This window comes from Falco naumanni, chromosome 7 (assembly GCF_017639655.2).
Source record: "Falco naumanni isolate bFalNau1 chromosome 7, bFalNau1.pat, whole genome shotgun sequence".
NCBI classification, from domain to species: domain Eukaryota; kingdom Metazoa; phylum Chordata; class Aves; order Falconiformes; family Falconidae; genus Falco; species Falco naumanni.
In genome coordinates, this window is record NC_054060.1 from 6245518 (window position 1) to 6265410 (window position 19893).

Below are 19893 nucleotides of genomic sequence, written 5' to 3' on the forward strand. Positions count from 1 at the left end.
ATTTAAGGGGGCACCAGCTGGATTTTTAGGCTACCGATTTCATCAGCCTGAAACTTGTTATGATCTGCTGCAGAACATTGTTCAGGTCCAGATCTCTCTTCCTTCCATATCCTCTCATTTGCAGAAGGATTTACAAAAATAAAATAAAAAAAAAATGAAAAAAAAAGAGCCATTTTTTGTAGGGCTGTCCCAAACGGCGCCCAGGTTTCTGGTCCTAATACTCATCTGCATCCCACTATAAAAACCTTTGGTCCAGGAGTTGTGGGACTCCAGGGACATCTTCTTTAGGCGTTATTGAAGCAGGCCAGAGGGGCTATCCTTGCTGGTGGTAAGGCTTACTGGTGGGTCGCTGCTGTGTTGTGCTGGGAACAAACACAGTATATCAGGAGAGGGCAAATTTCTGTTCATGAAAGGCTGTGTGCAGGTGTGTGTCATGCTGTTGGTGTGACAAGAGAGAGGGGAGATGGGGCTGCCTTGATCTCCCTGTCAGTGCTCCTGATGATGCTGCACCAGAAATATCAGGGTGGACCTGGCTGCTCCTGCAGTATCTCGCCTTGCCACAAGCTCAGACCAGGCCCTTGGCAGGTCATTTCATCTCTCTGATTAATGTTCCCTGTCTAGAATGGGAGTAATAATACAGGCTTCATCTGTCGGGACTGCGTGCTCCCGGGGCAGGGATGGCCCTGCTGGCTGTGGGTCCAGGAGGATGAGCCGTGATGTGGTTGAGGTCCTTTGCGATGGATGTCACTGCTAATTAAAGTGGTGAGATTAGCTGCTGTATTTTTCAGAAGTACAGACAGGAGGGAAAGCCAAAATCGTGTTTCCCAATTGGAAAAGGACAATGCTAGGGTATGAGCAAGTTCTTTTGAAGCTTTGAACATGAATCACAGTGTCAAGTAAAAAATAATTAAACTTATTTTTTTTAAATGTACTTCAAAGTGTCTTTTAAGCTTCCCATTAATTCAAAGTTCTTTCTCTCAGTGCTAAATAAATCTCTTGGTTCAAAAGCACAAGTGCTAATTGGTTTCTTTGAGTATGCCTGTCTGATTGATCAATAGGGGAAGTAGTTTTTGTTAAATATTTGCACATATAGTCACATATTGTATTGCTTAGGGAGATGGTAAATGTTTCTCAAAAGGAGACTTGTAGAATGAGGACTCCAATAATTTTCTTGTGGCCTTTATGTCAGAGCTAATAACGCTTCCTCCCTCTATCCTTTTGCAGAAAGCAAAGCAATTTTCCCTCGCGCGGTCCCCGGTGCAGCCTGCCGGTGTTGAGGCAGGCGGGCTGTTCAGCTGCCTGTGTAACACCCCAGCCTCTAACTACAAATTCAAGCTGCTCTCAGCAGAGTTTTACAGTTTCAGCCTCGAGCAGAGGGCGAGCCATGCTGCCTCGCAGTCTGTTTCAGGAGGTACCCAGGACATGTGGGACAAGCTGGGTTTGGATTTGCAGCCAGCCATTGGAGAGGGCAGGTCTTTCAGACTCCCTGGGTGAACGTGCACAGCCTCAGCAATTTCCTCTGTCTCTCTCAATTAATTACACTTTTACTGTTTCCATGTGTCTTCAGAGTGTCGTTTACTTCCAACTTTGCAGCATCGTTTCTGTGCTAACTCACTGCTGACTACGAGCAGTTATTTATAACGGTGGAGCTGGGTCCTTCTTTTCCACCGTTACCTCCTTGCTTTGTGTGTGCTCTCCCTCTGGCCCATCTGAGCTAACCTGTAGAACAAACACCAGGAGCCTTACCCTGCTGTGGAGATTGCTCCGTGAGTGTCCCTGTCACTTTGTCGCTCATTCTGAGCATCCTGGGGAGGCAGGGCTCTGTGTTCAATGTTTGCCTTTGAGACTTGGAGCCCCACAGTTCCAATCTTGGAAAGCCAAATCCCAATGTCCCTGTTTGAAGCCTGATCCTTGAAAACCACTTTTAGTGCAAATAATCCCATGGTTACAGCTAAATGGGTAAGGAGGGTTCTTTAGAAGGGGACAGAGAAAGTATAAAGCACCTGGTTTCTACCATGCCTTGCACAGTTCTCAGTGGAGCGGCTGTGCTTTGGCCATGTGGATCTTAGGTCGGGCTGTTTGTGGACTTGTTTCTCATACCTGTTCCTGATGGTTTGCAACACTGGGCAGTGCGGCATCCCGGGGCCCATTCTTTTTTGAGAAAACCCCAAGGAACATGATGTCTTGTAGAAATACAGTATTGAGAGAGGTGTCCTTCTTGCCAAGCCCGCTCTGTGCCCACAGATTAGGCCACGAGGCTGAGGGCTGTAGGGAACAGAGCAGGCTTCAAGGTGACCTTTGGCTGCAGGAATGCCCATGGCCACTTGCTTGGTGCTTTCTGCATCCTGACATGCTGGGCTCAGCTTTCCCTGTACCACCAGTGAGTGCTGCAGTAGTGCAGACACATACAGGTCAGCTTGTCAGCATGGTGTTTGCCAACTGTGCCACCAATGTTTTACCTATTTGTGAGACTCAGACATTTATCCCTGGAAAGACAGAGCCATTGTTTTTTGCAAAGTGGGATACTGAGGCTCTTAGGACCAAAGCTCACTTTTTAAAGGCAGTTTAGGATCTGTCTACTTAACAATGGAGACAGGCAATTTTATTGTGTCTAATATACCCATGGTGTCAGGGGGAGGTGTAGGGACTTCGGAAAAGCAGCAGATGCCCCTCTGTGTCTTTCAGCATCTAAATATCTTGGGAGAAGAGAGGCTTTTGGCTGAGTTTGCATGGAAAGCCCATGTCTGGGTGAAAGAGCTTGCCTTCTCCCAGCTCCCCAGATGGAGTGGGCCTGCTTCTCCATGTGTGTTAGTGGGTCACCTGGCCCTGAAGTCCCAGGAAAGAGGCAGTGGGGTTTCTTCAATGTCATAAAAGCATCCTATGAGAAAAGCATCTGTTGAGGAGGAATTTGGATGCTTCTGGATGCTGTGCAGGTTACAGACCAGTTGCACGCTGTCCATTGCACAGTGCCACACCTTGAGGCATAGTCCTGATCTCTCCTACAGCCTGAGGAGACCTCAGGACCAGTCAGTGTCTGTCCCCACCCCAGCATGTGTCTGAGGGCACCAGTCCTAATTATGAGTGTCATCACTTCTGCTGCTTGAGCAGCCTGGAGTTCAGATGCAGACCGAATGTTTGTGGAGGTAAACATGATTATCTCCAATCACAGGCCTTAATGATGGTTATTATAATGACAGCTATTGTGGGAAGGGCATGTAATTATGTTGATTCTTCCTTTTATGGTACATATAATAATAAGCTGTTTTATCTAAGAGTACAGGGAAGCTGGGGGAAGATGGGGCATTTATTTCATTAGGGATTTTTTCTGATTGCCTGTTAGGCTAAATCCTGAAATCTTGTTCAATCTTTCAGGAGGCAGAAGTCCCCCTTGGTTCAGTGTCAGCATGCAAAGGTCCTTATCCTACCTAACTCCCAGGAGCGCCCATGCAGGGAATGAGGCCCCAGCATGGTAGGTGCTGTTGGGACTCTGGCCACTTTGCAGAAAAATGCAGAGCATTCATCTAATTCCTTAATTTTCACCAAAAAAAAAAAATGTAATTGATGGGTTTGTGCTGGCTGTAGTCTAACTTGCTGAGAGGACCCCAGGGCTATCTCATAAAAAAGAAGTCACAGTGAGCAATAGATCACCGAGATGGCTGGAGCTAGCCTGACATTTTAAGACGTAATGGGTTAATAAAGTGTGTGGTTTAGGTGTTTATCATTAAGTAGAGTTTGTCCATTCCTTGCACACACTCATACCTTGACGGTAGTACCTTTGACCTGCCATGCACTACCCCTGCCTTCTTTGTCTGCTCTGTCCATCTGCCTCGGCTCAGGTTGCACTCAATGTTTATCCCCCATAATCCAATTTAAGTTGCCATAGAAAGCAATGGGGATTTACAGAAAGAAAGAAAAAAATCTCACTGGGTTTGCAGAGCAGACTAGACAGACTTTTTTCCCTTCTTTTGCTTTAGGATAACTGCTTCTTCTCATCTCTTTTATTTTTATCATGCATTAATGATCTACCCTGCGCTCTGTTTTTGAGCCTAGTGTGGTGGGATCCTGTCCTTGATGGGAACTGTATTAGGAACAAGCATTACAAAGCCTGTGCTGTGGCTGGTGTTTGCCAAGAGAAATTGCCCATGTGTGTCCCAATTCTGTGAGCAGCTGTGGCGTTGGTCCCCCTGAGTCCATGAAAAAAGGGGAGAAGCTGTATTGCAGGTTTGAGCAGCTGGAACCTCCACCCATTGAGGGCTGTTGCCCAAGAGAACTGCTAGAAAGGTTCACTATGTTTGGATAAAATTGTAGTTTTCCTACTTGGCTGGAATTTCTTCTCCATTGCTGTTCTTTAAATATATATATATATTTGCTTCCATTCCTGAATTTACACCCTTCAGATATTTATATGACTCCTGTTTCTTGGTTGCTTTTTGTCTTTCAGCATGTATTGTGGGCCAATCTTTAAACAATAGCTCTATTTGTGTCATCTTCTGTAGCATCTAATCATGACTGTATGGCATATTATACCTAAAAAGGTGTGCTTAGACCAAGTGAAGAATAACATGCCAAAGACATAGTGTTTAAGCATTCTGTTGGCAAAAGTAATAAATTAGGATGTATCTGTGTGATGGGAAGCAAGGGTTTGCCTATTGTGGGTACAAATTCTGCAATAACTTATCTCTTGTGGACATTATTTAGCATAATTGCTTTGCAAGAAACCTTTGGTATTGCTGAGCCAGAACATGGTGCATTTGTATTTCGGTCCTTAAGTTGCTTTTCATTAAGGACTGAGCAGCACCATCCTTTGCCTGTTACAGTGTGAGAGAGACCAAAGTGATGGAAGGGCATGGTGTTACGTGTGAGAGGCAAACAGCCTCCTTCTCTGCCAAGTGGGAGAAGTGTTGTGAAGATGCTGGTGGCAATATGGTCTGAATCAGGAGCTGCCAATGCCCCTGTTCACCCCCTCCGGCTGTGCTGCAAATGGGTCTAGGGCATGGCTCAGCCCTCTCTCTGCCTAGCTATGTGGGGGAGAGGAGTGCATTTCTTGAACTGATGTAAACTTCTGCTCCTGGAGTGGGAATGGCTGGTGCTCCGTGCTTGTGCAAGTTTGCGTTGCCTATTGCTGCAGCCCTGTGATGGGAGATGAAGAAGGCTGTGTGAAGTGGAGCTGGGGTTTGACAAGCTGTGTGCTTGCCTGTCCCCTTCACTGGAGTCTCCAAAGGCAGCCTTGAAGGTCTGTGCCTGTGGTTGCGCTTTTGGAAATTGTGCCCCAAGATTTTGAGAGCAAAGCCCCAGGAGGCAAAGCATGCCAAAGGGTTTCATGTTTCTCCAAAACACTTGCAACCTGTAGCCCTATTGCAGCCCACTCTGTCCAGAATGTTGTCATCAACCCTTGTTTGCTTCTGTAGCAGTTGGCTCTTGCTGCTTCTTGTAGACTCACTGCTGACTCTGTCCTTCTCTCTTCATTTCAGATTTTGGCCATTCCTCTGAGTTGGCATTCGTTGTGGAGCCTAGCGATGACATTGCTGTGCAGGAGCAACCCTTGATCCTCTACTGCCAGGTTGAGGGCATCCAGCCCATAACCATCACGTGGCGGAAGAATGGCGTCATGATCGTGGACAGCGAGAATGCCTTTGTGTTGGCCAATGGGTCGCTTTATGTCTCCCACTTCCAGAGGGTCCGAGGAGATGGGTCCTCGGATGAAGGTGAATACGATTGCATGGCGCAAAACCACTATGGGCTGGTGGTGAGCCGGAAGGCGAAGATTCAGGCAGCGAGTAAGTATGGGCATCATCCCACCTGCATCTCATGAGGCAATCCTGCAAGGGGCATTGGCTTTGCTGGAAAGCAGGAGGACAGTGTGGTGGGATGCTGGGTGTTCAGAGAGGGGGGATTAAAGAGAGGGAAGAGGAAAAAGAACTTGGAGTTGGTGTGAGGATCAGTCTGGCATCTAATCTGTGTAGCTGTCCAGGTGTGAAAAAACAGCTAATCAGCCTTCTCATGGAGAAAACTAAAACCCACCTTCTAGCCGTGAATCCCCTGTCTTGGAGGGGTAAGTTACATTAAAGTCATGAGGTGAAAGTAGTCTGCGGTTCGTGTATCTCCTATGGTGTGTTTGGAAGGCCCGTTGCTGTGCAGCATGGCTGGGCTCTGTTTGGCAGGCAGCACTTTCCAAACCATAGGCAAAGACTTTCTGAAGGTCGTGGTTTCTTTCATTTTGTTATTTAAGGCAGGCAGTGTGGAGGCAGCAAGGTCTTATTTACTACCCCGCATGGCAGTGCCTTTGGGGGCAAGGCTAACACCACCAGACAGATTGTCTGGTGGGGGAGCCTGGAGAAGGAGGGAGATGAAAATGTCAGTGAGGGAATGAAATTTAAAGGTGCAGGAGGAAGAATTACAGGGCAGGCTGTGACTCCAGCCCTGCACAGTACCTGGCTTAGCCCATTATATTGCTGTGGCCAGAGCAGTTGGTCCTGTTGGGTTTCCTGCCATGCAGGCTGCTGGGCTCCCCCTTGCCGGCTGTGGTTGCTGGTTTGTGTTTGTCCCAGGACTGATGGCAGAGCTCAGGTGTCGTGGCATGGTGTTTCTGTCCCTGTTGTGTTGGTGGCCAGCTTTGCCCACATTTACCCACAGACTGTCTGTGAGCTTTGGGACTGCAGCTGCTAATCATTTTTGCATTCAACCAGAAGTCACTGCTAGGTGTAATTTATATATGAGTGTAAGGAAATGTGTCTGGTATGGTCCTGAGACTTGGCTGAATGCTGTTTTCTTAAGTAGGTTCTACTGAAGGATTCTCCAGCTTGTTTGGGAGATGGCTACCACTCTTCTTTCTGTGCAAGCCACTTATTACTGCTTCGTGTGTGTTTGCAAATTGCACTGTGATTTTTTGGTGCAAAGCAGGAAAAGTCTACAGCAAGGTCTGGGGCCAAGGTCCCCTGGCTGTACTCCCCAAACTGGGGGGGCCTTTTAAAGAGCTGCTGCCCATTCCCCGCAGTGCCAGGGCCAGCTGGTAGCCCACCAAGGGAACACTCCAGCCCTTGTGTATAACAATTCCCGAGTGCATGAAGTGGCCATCTGCAAACCTAGCTTTTCAGTAGTGTAAGAAGTGACATTGTCAAGGAGCCAAGGGCTTTGGGTCTGTGCCAGATTAGCAGCTGGATCTCAAACTTGTCAGTCTTGTGGTGCTAAACCTTGGAGCACTTTTGGTGAACAGCTCTGGCATTTATGAGCTGGGAGCTGGCTGATGCACAAGCACAATGTCAGACTTCTCAGACCTGTAAACAGGAGACGTAAGAGCCAGAGGAATTACTTTTGGGATAGTGGATTGTCAATAAACACTGTTATCTTGCTCCTGCATCAATATGTATGTGATGTGCTCTGTGTCCCTGAATAGCATTTCCTTTTGTAGCCATAGTTTCGCCTGAACCAAAATGAAAAAGGGATTGTGTTCAAAATGCTCTGGACTCTATTCTGGCTTCAGGCTTGGTTTCTTGCCAGCCCTGAGAAGAGGTCTGGGTGAGGCCAGCACAAAACAGGGGGCACCTGGCCTCAATGTCACAGGTGCCTGTGGATAATGGGAATAAAACAGGATGTTGTGGGCAAATGTAACCTGCTGCTCAGGGTGAGCTCCCCCACTGTGCCTGAACTGCAGGAGCATGCACTTGCACTTAAGACTTGGCTTAAACCTAGATGAAATCTCCTAAGAATGAACCACAGTTGTACCTTCAAGCCCGCACGTCTCAGGGGTGGTTACACACAAGTAACAGTGATTTTCCTTGCCCAAGTCCCAGCAAGCAAGTCAAACAACGGAGGAGGGTAATTACCCCCATTTTATAAATGACAGGACCGTTGCATCAAAGAAGTGGGTGCTGGCTGCCTGGAAGGAAAAAAACAAACCAAAAACAAACCACCGAGCGCTAAACAGTCCTTTGCGGAGCAGAATAAACACTGCCGGTGGGTAAAACCTCATCCCAATGCTGATCTCTTCTTCCCTCTGAGCCTGACATCGGAACACAAAAGCAAAGGAGAAATAAGAACCTCTCACAAACAAAAATCTTGAAAGTTGATCAAGGCCATGCTACTGAGGAATAAAAGGGATCTGACAGACTGGAGCCCCTCGAGAGCTCTGCTGCACTTTTCGCTGTCTTCAAAGGCAGGCTGTTAGTCTCATATCACTGTTACAGACCCTGGCTTTGTATTATTGCTTGGAATATAATCTTCTTGGCTTGGAGGAATGTACATATTTGCATTCAGGAAATGTGGGCTGGATATCATGTTTTTATGTTTCAAATTTACTTCAACACTTGGCATTGAGTAAAATCTAACTGGAAGAATATGCTGCTTTCTGCTGCTGCGCGTGCAGCCCCAATGAGCTCAAGGTGCATGCAGTTTCCCCATGGAGCAGGCACTTAAAACCTTCCTCCTAAAAACTGACTTGTTAAAATTTAAAATTATGGGGAATTTCTGTATGTCATCATTATTAACCAAAGATACTCAGCAGAGGGAATTGGACCTTGGCTGGTTTGTGGATTGGCAGGTCAGGTGCTAAACACATTTAATAATATTTTTGTAGTGTAATCTTCTTTTGAACAAGTACAAGTGTGCAAGGAGCCTATGCGTGACTGAGTTGAGTGAAGGCCTTCGGCATTTCCACCCGCTGCCTAACATGCTGGTTGGAATTTTTTCAGTTGCTGTTTCTGCATCTGTTCAAACCCTGGCGTGTTAGTTTAAAAGGTTGTGGAATGCAACATGTTTTTATAACGTGATCAGGTTATTGAATACAGATCTTTTCTTTCTCCTAATGACAGTTTCATAATTTTGCATGACTCTGAGGTGTCTTAATTAAAATCAGTTTTGTAGGCAGAGTGTTCTCTGGAGGCACTGCTTGGCTGAGTCTTCGTGTGTCTTTTTGAGGAGCTGTATTTCCCTCGTGTTTGCCAGAAGCTGATGCACACCTTGGCAGTCTGTGGATGAAGATACCCTCTGCGCAATAGTAATGGCTAGCGTCCATTCCTTTGGAAGGCAAGCTACCCAAAACACAGCTGCCTTTATTCTCACCTCCACCCTTTGCTTGACTTGGCCTTACTTGACTCTGATTGTGTTGTCTCATGGCATTTCTAGCCCTTTTTGCCGATGCTGTAATTTGATGGAGCGGGGTCTACATCATCATAAATCACAGCCCAGCCGGTGGAGTAAGACCCATTGATTATATCACTCAATAACAAGCAGTTACCACTAATTGGAAATCACCATCAAACTGGGTATCGGATCAGGCTCTGCACGCATCCAGCCTGAGAGTAGCAATTTTCCCTGTTTGATCTATTGCTATAAAAAAAATAAAAGGAAAGAGGGAAAGTAAGTCAATTGTGCAACTTAAAGCCAAAGAGGTTTCTTGAAGTTTGGTGAAATGGACCTGCCCAGTATTTAAAGTACTGTGCGACCTGAGAATAGCTCTGGAGAGATCTGAGCTTGTAAAGACACTTTCCTCATCGTGTCTTGTTGCAGAGGGACTGTTGTAGCCAAGCATGGCAGCACACATCCCTGTACTCTTCTCTTCTCCCTTACCCCCTCCCCTTCCACATCCTGTCCCAAATCCCACTCCTCCATCCCATTGTGCCTGGCTGTCCACGGCACTTACGCTGCTGGCAGGAGGGCAGGATTGATAGCCTGGGCAAGGCATATATTATGTCTCTTCTCTGCATTGATCACTGCAGACAGCAGCAGCAGCTCCTCTCACCCAGCCTGGGGCCAAGCATGCTCTCCCCACGAACATGCTGCTGCAGCCTCCAGGCCAAGGGTCTTAAGGTCATCTGCAAAATATAAAAAGGGGGGAGGTCTGGTGCATATGCATGCTTGCAAGTTGGTTTCCCTGCCAAGTGCTGTGGCTAGGGGGGGGAGGTTGGGAATTGTGGGTTTTTTAAAGCAGCAAAGATCTTCCCATCATTTCAGCCCCTCTGCACAGAATATATTCAGGGTTTAACCTGGAGCCCCCTTTCCAGGCTCTGGGGTGGTGGGAAGAGCTGCTGAGCCCAAATAATGGCAGCATTTATAAGAGTGTAGAGACAAGAAGGAAGTCTAAAAGGATTAGGGAGAGACAAAGGGGGCTGATTATTTTATGGGTCACAATACAAGGCATTAGAGTGAGATCACAAAGGGATGTAATTACAAAAGAAGGCCATACTGGGGGGATCAAACCAGGATTAGAGTGGGAAATGTTTTTACACAGTTTTGTTCCACTCATTATGAAGTTAGCATTTTAAATTAAGGTTTAAATAAGGTGGCACCAAAGTTGTCACCAAGGTATTTCCTGGGCAATGCCACTGTTTGGATGCAGATTGTGAGTCTTGGCTCAAAACATCAAGGAGACCTTTAACACATGGGTTTGTTGTTGGTTTTTCTTGTGTGCGTACAGTATCCGTCTTGTCAGCAGAGCCCTACCTATACAGCTTGTGCTGAGACCAAGTGAACCTGTTTCTGCAGTTGGGAGTGGGATACTTGTGTGATGACATGTTTTAGTGGTGTGAAGCATGAGGTATAGGTATGCTTCTAAAGCAAGTGCCCTGGTGTCAGTTTGCAGCTCTGGAGACATGGTCCTGTTATTCCCAGGAACTTTTGGCTAATGGTTGCTTGTGTTTTATTGCAGTTTAACCCCTGGTGTTGCACACCAAGTTTCCTCCTTCGACAAACCAGATATTTTTTTTTTTTAATTTCAGCTGTGGCTCAGCTTGCATCTAATGCCTTTCCTTCTCAAATGCTGAGCAGAAGGGCTCAGTCTTGTTGCCAGTCACGTTTCTTTATTGTCTGTGCTGTGAATGCTTACGGTCTTGGTAAGCCCAGAGCAAGTTCTCGGCTTGTAGCAGCGGGTCTCAGAGGGAGAAGGTATCTATGAGGAATTACTACAAAAAAAGGAAAAGAAAAAGAAATTATGTAGAGCGAAAAGACTGTGAGAGGTTTCCAGGGGATGGATCTGATGGGTGAATGGGTTATTTCCCTCCATCAGCTCTTTTGGCTGCCTCTAAGACATGTTGGCTCACATGATGCTGCCTCTCACATCTGTACAGTTGCAGTATTTGGCCCTGTGTGTGCTGCAAAACAAATGTGCAAATATAGGAGTCATCAGGGGGAGATTGGAGAGATTTGACTAGAAATTTTAGTAGATTTGCGGGATTAAAAGAGTATGTCACTTACCACCCACTGCATTTCAGTGTCTGCACATAACAGCCCAGGATTCATCCTGAGACTTGAGCACATTATAAGACCATATTTCTTTTGGCTGCTCATTTCTTAGCAGTGTGATAGTTATTTAAATACCATCTTGCACTTCTTCGCGAGGATTCTAATGTGGATGCACCAACCTTAGCTCTGGCAACGTTATCTCTCATATAGGGGGTTTGCACTGCAGGCAGTAATGTCACTTAGTCATTTCTATAAAGCTCAGGGGAAATATATCAGAAGAATTTCATTAATGGTAGCACTGTTGAGTTATTTGTCTCAATTAACTCTTGGAGCACAGCTGAGGAAGTTCTGACATTTCTGCAGCCCATAAGTGCAGCATGAGGCTACTCCTGAGTTCACTGCCTGCTTTTTTAACACAGGGTGATGCTCTGCCGGTACCAGTGCAGGCAGCTCTGTGGAGACAGCACCGTGCCCAGCCTCGTGTGCTTTTATGCTGCTTGTCCCTCTGCCTGCTGCTTTGCTCCAGCCTTTCCTTGAACTGTGGGGCCACCCTACTCTGTTATTTTATTCAGGATGCCGGGTCTCTGCTACCTGAGTCTTCTGCTTGCAGTCATAATCCCAGGATATCTTTGGTGCTGTCACCTAGAGCAGCTCTTTATCCACTTACGCTTGTCTCAGCTTGAGGATTTGTAATGCCACTAGTTATTGAGTTGTTTGTTTTTTTCCAGTGGGCTGGTGATGGCGTGATGGTTATATATGGCTTTCACTCTCATTCTGCCCCACAAGGGTCCCAGCTGGCCATGGTGTGACCAGTAAAATCCCTGCACTAGCTGTGCCTCAGTTTCCCTTCTCTGAACCTGGGGTGGGTTTACTGTCAGTGCCATTGTTTGCACACCCCTGTGAGCACCTTGGTGGGGGCAAGTTGCTGTTCTGTGTTTACTGGGCACTCACATTAGCTGAATATTGTGTTTCATCCGTGCCATCGCTTCCCTGCAAGCCTGCCAAGAGGCGAAGGGTGCACGGTGGTGGGGAAAGGCTAGTGCCCAGGTGAGAGAGGGGCTGCTTTTCTACCACTGTTAATTGGCAAGGCTGTGAGTGGGAATTGATTTTCAGGGGCATTTGACCAGAGCAATCAATGCTCTTGATCTAGTGGGTAACCAGTGAGTTAAAGGAAAGCATCACAGCATTTGCCTCGAAGCATTGGTCATAGCCATAACTCACAGTTACTGAAAACAGCAAAATATGTAAATAAATAAAAGGGCACAGAAGCTGTAGAGAAATATTCCAAATTTTGTCAGGGACATGTCTTTTGTGCTGACCCCTGCTTACATTAGCCTGCCCGCTATGAGCCTGGGAATTTGGGACCCTACTTCGAATGTTCAGGGCCTTTGGATGCAGTAGTGATATGAGCAAGGGCAGACCTCACAAATCCCTTCTTACGTGTGAGCCCCACATGGGGGCCAAGGCTGCTTTCCCAGGGCTAGCAGGGTGAGACCTGGGAGAGCTGTCAGCTGGAGCCCCCTGACACCAAGGGATGCTGGATCCCAGCTCCATGCACCGCCTCTTCCGCTCTGGTTTTGGCTCTCCCGCCATCACAGCCCTGTTGCTGGGAAGGGAGTCTGCTCCCACTCCTCTTAGGCACAGCATATGGTTTTCAGAGAGGTTCTTGCTTTAAACCCAATTTTACAGTTGGGTTGACTGAGGCAAAAGGAGGTCAAACGATTCGCCTGAGGTCACTCAATAAGTGGCTCAGATTAAATCTCAACCCACGATGCTGCCCGTTCCCAGCGCTGGCTGTGCTGGCCGGACCAGATGGCCTTCTGAATGCAGCATCAAGATCCTCAGCTTTTTCTCTACCTCATTGTTCTCCATTGTGGGCTTCTGAATGCAGGACCTTGAAAGTGAGAGTCATTTGGATTTGCTGAGTCCAAGTTATTCTGTTTAATGACATGGATTCGCAGGAGAGGGTTTAAACACACTGCTTTGCTACGAAGGTTTGAATTTTGCAAGATTTACCTCTTTGCTTTGGTTTTCTGGTGTTAAAACTCTCTCTGCCTTGACCAGCTACAATTGGTCCCTTAGAGTTTTGGCTGCCCCACTGCTGCCTCACCGGCTGCGGGGCTGCCCTGGCTTTGTATCTGCACAGGTTTGTCCATAGAACTGTCAGGCCCCACTCCCTGCGATAATTCCCTGGGTGATTTTGCTGCAGCTTCTGCACCACTCTGGTCTGTCTGTGCAGTTCGTATCTTCCCCCTTAGCTTGGTCCTGGGATCACACAAGGGGTCAGTGCAGGGTGCTGCTGGACAGACAGTGGCTTGTGTTTGGCGCTGGGAACCTGTAGGCTCTGTGTTAGCTCTGGAAACAGATGGAGATGCTGACATCTCCCTCCTGATCTGGTGTGGTGCCCCATACGTTACTCCTGACAGTAGCAGGGACTACAGACACAGTTAAAGAAGTGCATTGGGTATTGTAAGATGACCTGTCTCCCTACTGTCTAACCTAAGGAGCTGCCTGGAAAAGTGCAGCTCCATAACCTCTTTTGGAAAGCAGGTGGGCAAAGCCTCAAGACTTCCAGAGCAGAGACCATCTGCCTGGGGCAGGCTGTGGTCCTTGGGGTGGTAGGGAGTTCTGTGCCTGCACATCCCTCTGTGTCCAGCCTCCGGCGGGAGGGCCCGCACTCAGGACTGACGCCACTCATGTGCCTCAGTAAGTTGGCACCTCTTGAGCATGTCTTGATTAATGGTGGTTTTTTTGTCAGTCCTAAGAGGCCCCCATTATGTTCCTTTGATGCTGCATTTTGCACTTACCACTGTCGCTGAGCTCAATGACTAATTTTCACAGGTCATAGGAGAGGGACAATGGATCAGGCCACATTTGGAAGAAACAAATGAAATTTTGCTGCAACTGAGAGCACTAATTAAGAGTGAGGATCAGTTTGGGTGTACAAAAGAGATAGTTTTAAGCTGCTGGTGTGTAAATGAGTGGCGGTGTTGCAGTAGCAGAAAAGACTCTGTGCGTATACTTCAGCTGCAGCATTGTACTCCACTGCATTTGATCGATCCTCCTGTGCTTATTCATAGAGGAAAAACCAAGTGTTTTCAAACCAAGTGTTTTCTTGCCTGCTGTGCCCAAGAAGGGCAGGGACAGCCAGCCTGCCAGATCAAGTCATGGTTGATCCCCATGTGATGTTTTTGGTCAGGAGCAGGAGCTTGTGTTTCTTCAGTCACATTGCTTATCTTAGAGCATGGCACAGTGAATTGGCTGGTGGCTTTTGAGCACAGTGCATTGTGTTCCCTGCCCATCTCTACGAGCAGGATGAGGCCCATCCTCATCTCAGGCCACAGCTCACCCTACCAGGGATTATGCTGCTTTGCTGAGACTGCAGAGGAATGCTGTTTTGGAGGAGATATGAAAGAGGGGATGGGGACAGTGAACTTTCATCAAGGAGGATGTCATGGATGCAGCAGGAGGGACAAGGAAAAGCCAGCAGTGCACAAGCTGGGTTCATGACTTCACTGAGCATTGAAGAAACATGATTCATGTTTGCCCAAGTCCTCACATACAACAAAAAGTCAGAGCTAATGTGTACTTGGGATGAGCTGGTTGCAAATGTCCGAGTCCCTAGGCTGTGTCAGTTAAAATCAGTTTGCAGATTTTTGAGGGTAAAATAATGTCTATTTTTTTGCTTGGATTTTCCTTGGGCAGAAAGGTAGGAGCATCAACTGGAGCATCCTTTTGCCAAGAGGGTTCTCTAGGACCTGTGGGGTTCCCATGAAGCAAAGGCTAAATGGATTTGAATCCCAATAGATTTACGGTACTGAGCAAACCTCCAAAATGATCAGGTGGAAGTGGCAGTCACCCGTTTTCCCTTGTTCCTTGGTGTGGTTTGCCTATTACCATTTTTTTAATCTGCACCTCAGCATCTTCCCCAGAGGGCAGAGAGATGTTCAGCCTCAGTCCAGGGGTTTGCTGTCATCCTGAGCATTATGTGGTGGCATTGCCCTGAATGGCCAAGCAGTGCAGTTGCATCCTTTTGGTCCCTAGCGTGTCGGCTCTGTCTAAGGTGAAGGTGCTTGCCAAGGCACTTTGTTTGCTCAGAGCAGTATCCATGTGCAGCTCACCATGGTTTCCCACGGCAATGTGGAAAGGGGTGGGAGGAAAAGTCCTGACTGCATCTTTCATTAGTGATCCTAATGCCTGGTGGGAGAGGAGAGGCAGGGCCCCAAGAGGGTCAGCTCAAACTGTCTCTCAAAAAAAAGGAGAGGAGAGAGGAGAAAAAGTCTTTGCATGCTGGACTGGCCATTTGAATGATGGCAACAAAATTAAATTTTTATTTTTTTTTTAATGGTGGCCAAAGAGATGAAAGCTTTCTTGTCCCCTGGGATACCCATGAGTGTTCTAGATCTTCTCAAAGGCTCAGGTTCTGCAGGCACCCAGCAGCTCTAGGTGACAGAGACTGGTCAACATCCTAAATACAGAGCCTGGGTACTAGTCTTAAGGATCCAAACTTGACTGTTTTGGCTGAAGCAGCATGGTGGTTGATGCCTTGGGAGGCCTGGCTCCGCTACTGCTGTTGTGTGTGACCCTGGGCAACTCTCCCAATGCCCTTGTATCTCCAGGAATCAGAGATGGAGGCATTGGTGCTCTCCAGCTCCTCTCAGCCCCTTTAGGTTTGGAAGCCTATCACCCACAGACTGCACTGAGCTGGACCAGGGGACACTGACCCCGCTTGAAGCTGTCAGAGCTCATTATCAACACCAGCAGCTTGTTCTCACCACGGTGGTTCTGGGGAGGCCAGTTCCCTTCAGGCGTGCTGCTTGGCACCACTTGCTCTGTGGCTAATAGAGGTTGAGGAGTTGGGGCTTTGCATGGACCTCGTGTCACTGCCAGGTGTTGATTTTGATGAGGCTTGTGGGTCTGGCTTTTCTGAGACCTTTGAGCTTGTACTCAACAATCCGGAAACCAGCCAGAGGGTTCCAGAAGTTCTAGGGGAAGACAGAGGTCCCTACATCAAATATTCATATGCAAAAGTCTCTTAGACAATGAATTTTAAAAGCCAGCGTGGGTATAGGTAGACAGGAGCTGTTTGTGTTTCTGTGCTGGGGAACACGTACAAGCCTTTCTGTTTTAAAGAGTAGTTTGCATACTTTTGAAGCACCTCTATGATTCATGCTGCCGCATCCCGCCAGGGAAATGGGATTTGTTCTTGTACAGCTCCCTGCCCAAGGGGACCTTGCTTAATTTTTCTTTTGCTAACTAGGTTCCCCCAAGAATGAGAGATTACCTGATCTTCCAAAAGCGTTTCCAGTGTGTGGAGAAGTCTGGATGACTCACAACTTTTAATTAGCTCTCCTGACCGAGGCAAGGATCCCTCCCTTCCTCCCTCCCTCCCTTACAGAGAGGTGGTGATTAGAATTACAATGAAGATAATCCAGACTGTGTGTGTAGGGTTTTCTGTAAGCGGAGAACAAAGCAGGACATCCATCTGGTGAGTGTGAGCCCATAATACCTTTCTGCTCATTTCTCCAGTGCAACAGGAGCTGCTTGGGACGGAAGCAGGCTCATTATTTTGGAAAGGCTTGCTGACACGCAGAGCAGGGCTGGTTTGTAATCTCCAAGGCACTGAAACCACTGCTCAGGAAGGAGCATTGCTTTTATTTTTAAGTCCACCTTTGTGTTTCTCCTTGTTAAAATCTGCAGCGATGAGGGATACCAACCTCTTCTGAGGCTGCCATTAATTAGTGTATGAATGAGTGATGCCCTTAGTTTTAGCAAGGCTAATCAAAGCTGTAAGGGAGTTTTAAAAGGCACTACCCAGCAGCTGAGCTAATCCTGTCCTGTGACAAATAACCCAGCAGCCACGAGGAAATGTATTAGCTGGAGACAACTTCCTTTTCAAGTGATGCTATTTCCCCTCACTTAGAATCTCCTTCTCTGTACTGGACAGAGCTCCTGCCTCAAAACTTTGCCATCACCTTATGTCCTTTCTTTGCAGTGGGAGGCTTGCCTTGTGCTGCGGGGTCTGCTTTCCTATATTGTGCACTGCAGCAGGCAGGAAGAGGCAAAATTTGCAGCAGAGAAATGCGATGTTGGGCCCTGAGGCACGGTGCTACTGCGCATTATGGTCAGCTGGATTTTGCCAGGCTGCTCCAGCACTGCGAGAGGATGGGTGCATTGTAGTGAGGCCACCTCAGTGAGAAAGAAACAACAAAAAGCCGTTGTGGAGGAGCAGCCGGTGCTCCATGCTGCCACTTGCTGCCATGCCAGCAGCGCAGTGCATGCTTCGACTCCTGCCATAGCAACAAGTTCATCCTTAGGCCAGTACAACGGTTGGCTGCAATGTGGCAAGGCAGCCAGGAGCTGGTCCAGCCTCCAGCATCCCCAGAATGACCCAGGGAAGCAGGAGGGATGGGATTAGGTTTCATGCCTGCAAGATGCTATGCCTGCTGCAAAACTCAGACTGTTGGTTTCCTACCCCAAAAGGACAGACCGGCTGCTGGGTGATCCTTCTGGGGTCATGGGCTGGGCAGCTTTGGTGTGCAGAGTCATGGTACCTCTTGCCCTCCAACACAAAAAGCTCAGGGAGGAAGGTGGAGAGCCCAGATCCAAGGAAATGTTGCTCAAACACAAGGAATCCATTTCTCTTATTAGTGCTTCAAGCACTAAAAAAATCCCCCCTGCGTATCAGAGCTAGGTGCAGCCTTTGCTTTGAATGAAATGTCTTTTCAAGCCGGGATCCCGGGTATCGAACTTGCTGCTGGCACCTCCTGGCAGCCCTGTGCAAGCCAGGCATGCCAGTGGGATGCAGCTGGTGCAGCTCAAAGGGAAAATATAATCAGCTGTTGAATGGCAGAGACTTGAGACATCAGGCCAAGGCTTCATATTTTGATTTTGCGATTCTGTGAAATTTATAGGTGGAATATTTCTAGGGAGGTGCTTTGCTTCCTGTAGGAAAATGGGGGAAAAGTGGAAAATAAATTATGTGTTATATTGACAGCTTCCAACATTAAAAACCTGATTTGACCTGTCTTTCCTCTTCCAAAATTATAACACTTGTTCTGAATTCTTGATATTAAATAATAAGAAATTATTAGTTCCTTTAGGTCGTCTATTGACTTTTAGCTGTTAAGATAGACTTAAGTCATGTTTCTAGCATTTGTGATTAGTGAAGAAAAAAAAAAGCCTGAAAATATCTCACTTGATGTAATGAGAGCTAAGGTTGAGAGAACTGCGAAACGCTGAAAGTTGAGGCTTCACGATATTGCCAGACATTGCAAGGTCCTTGATGACATGATGAGAACTGGGAAAGCTGAATAAACTGATGAGCTTCTTCCATTCTGGTCCCTTGTCATGTAAATAGGCTCCAATCTGCATGTCAGATCCCTTGGGTAAGGGAGTGTAATAACATTAAAAGATAAGACAGCAAAAACCCCAAGGAGTGTGTTAGCAATCTTTAAACAGGCAAAAAATATGCTTGGAGGAGTTTGGATCGGGTGAGAGCGCTCCTCGTTACTGCTCTGCTTCTAATGTAAAAAGGTAACTGCCGTGGCTTTAAAGAAAGTACTTTAATGCTACATAAATATAATTGCTTCGATGAAATGTCTTTAGCCTCCTGAGGGAAGTTGTAGTCTGGTAAGCCTTTAGATATGAATGGACGACTCTGTAATTGCTATTGTTTCTGAGACACATTAGGAAGGCCTAATGCTGATCACTTCTGGCATGTTATGGAAGCAGCGTAATGGCAGTCCCACGCAGCGTGCAAGGGAAGAGGGTATTAGTATGCATTTTGCAGGATGAAAAACTGACAAATGCTTCAGGACTGGAAGTTTTTTTTCCTAATTAGATTGTGGGCTTGTAAATTTATTTGATTTTTTTTTTTCCTTTTCCTGCTGGTATGCAGAGTGAAGGTATCTAATTCTTTGCAATTTAGGCTTTGGGTAATGAGCTTGAAGGCAACATCTCAGAGGAGTGCAGAATTGATGGGTTAGTACATCAGCTCTGGTTAATGCAGTCTCCTGACTCTGACAGGGTCCAAACCAGCTGGTTCAGAGAAAAAAGCAAGACATGGGTACTGAGAACAAGTATTTTAAAATGTTTTTAATACTGATTAGTAAAACATGGGATATTCTGGTACATGGGTTGTGCTTCCACCTCTGGATTGGGAGCAGCTATGCTTAAAAATCAGAATCCGGTCTCAGAGATCATTCCTAAGAGATATCTTGGGTTGTCTCCTGGTTTTGGAGACTGTAATCATCCCATTTTCCAGCTTTTCTTCTTGGCACAGGGCCCAGAAAGGCTAGCAGACTGCTCTGGCACAGTAAGCAACTAGGCAAGATCTGGAAGACCTTACCCCATCCTATCAATTCTGGCTTTGGTGCCATTTTTCCTGAGAACAAGTGAACCCAGGGTCCTGAGATGCGGCAATGTAGCCGGGAGGACTGGCACATCCTTTGGGATATCAATGTAATACTTATGCTATCAGCTGGACCCAAACTTACTCCTCATTTTCCACTGGACAGTGTTTTAAAGTGTTGCTCAGTGTTGTTTGACTGCAGTCACGCTCCCTGCCAGAGATTGAGGTGTGTTTGCAAAACCAGGGAGGTTTCCAGACCTGGCTGGAAGAATTAAGGCCAGCACTAGAGCTGTGTATGGCAGGCAGCGGAGATCTCCCATCGCACCGATATTCACTCATTACAAGTTAAACTCTGCATGTGGCTG

General features: G+C 47.1%; 1 protein-coding gene across 1 annotated transcript in view; it reads left to right on the top strand.

Annotated features, from left to right (window-relative positions):
* Positions 1 to 19893, top strand: part of IGDCC3 (immunoglobulin superfamily DCC subclass member 3) — a 106698-nt gene that overhangs the window by 5681 nt on the left and 81124 nt on the right. The window contains exon 2 of the mRNA XM_040602566.1: positions 5472 to 5777. Within this exon, the coding sequence (XP_040458500.1) occupies positions 5472 to 5777 (306 nt within the window). The remainder of the gene's footprint in view (positions 1 to 5471; positions 5778 to 19893) is intronic.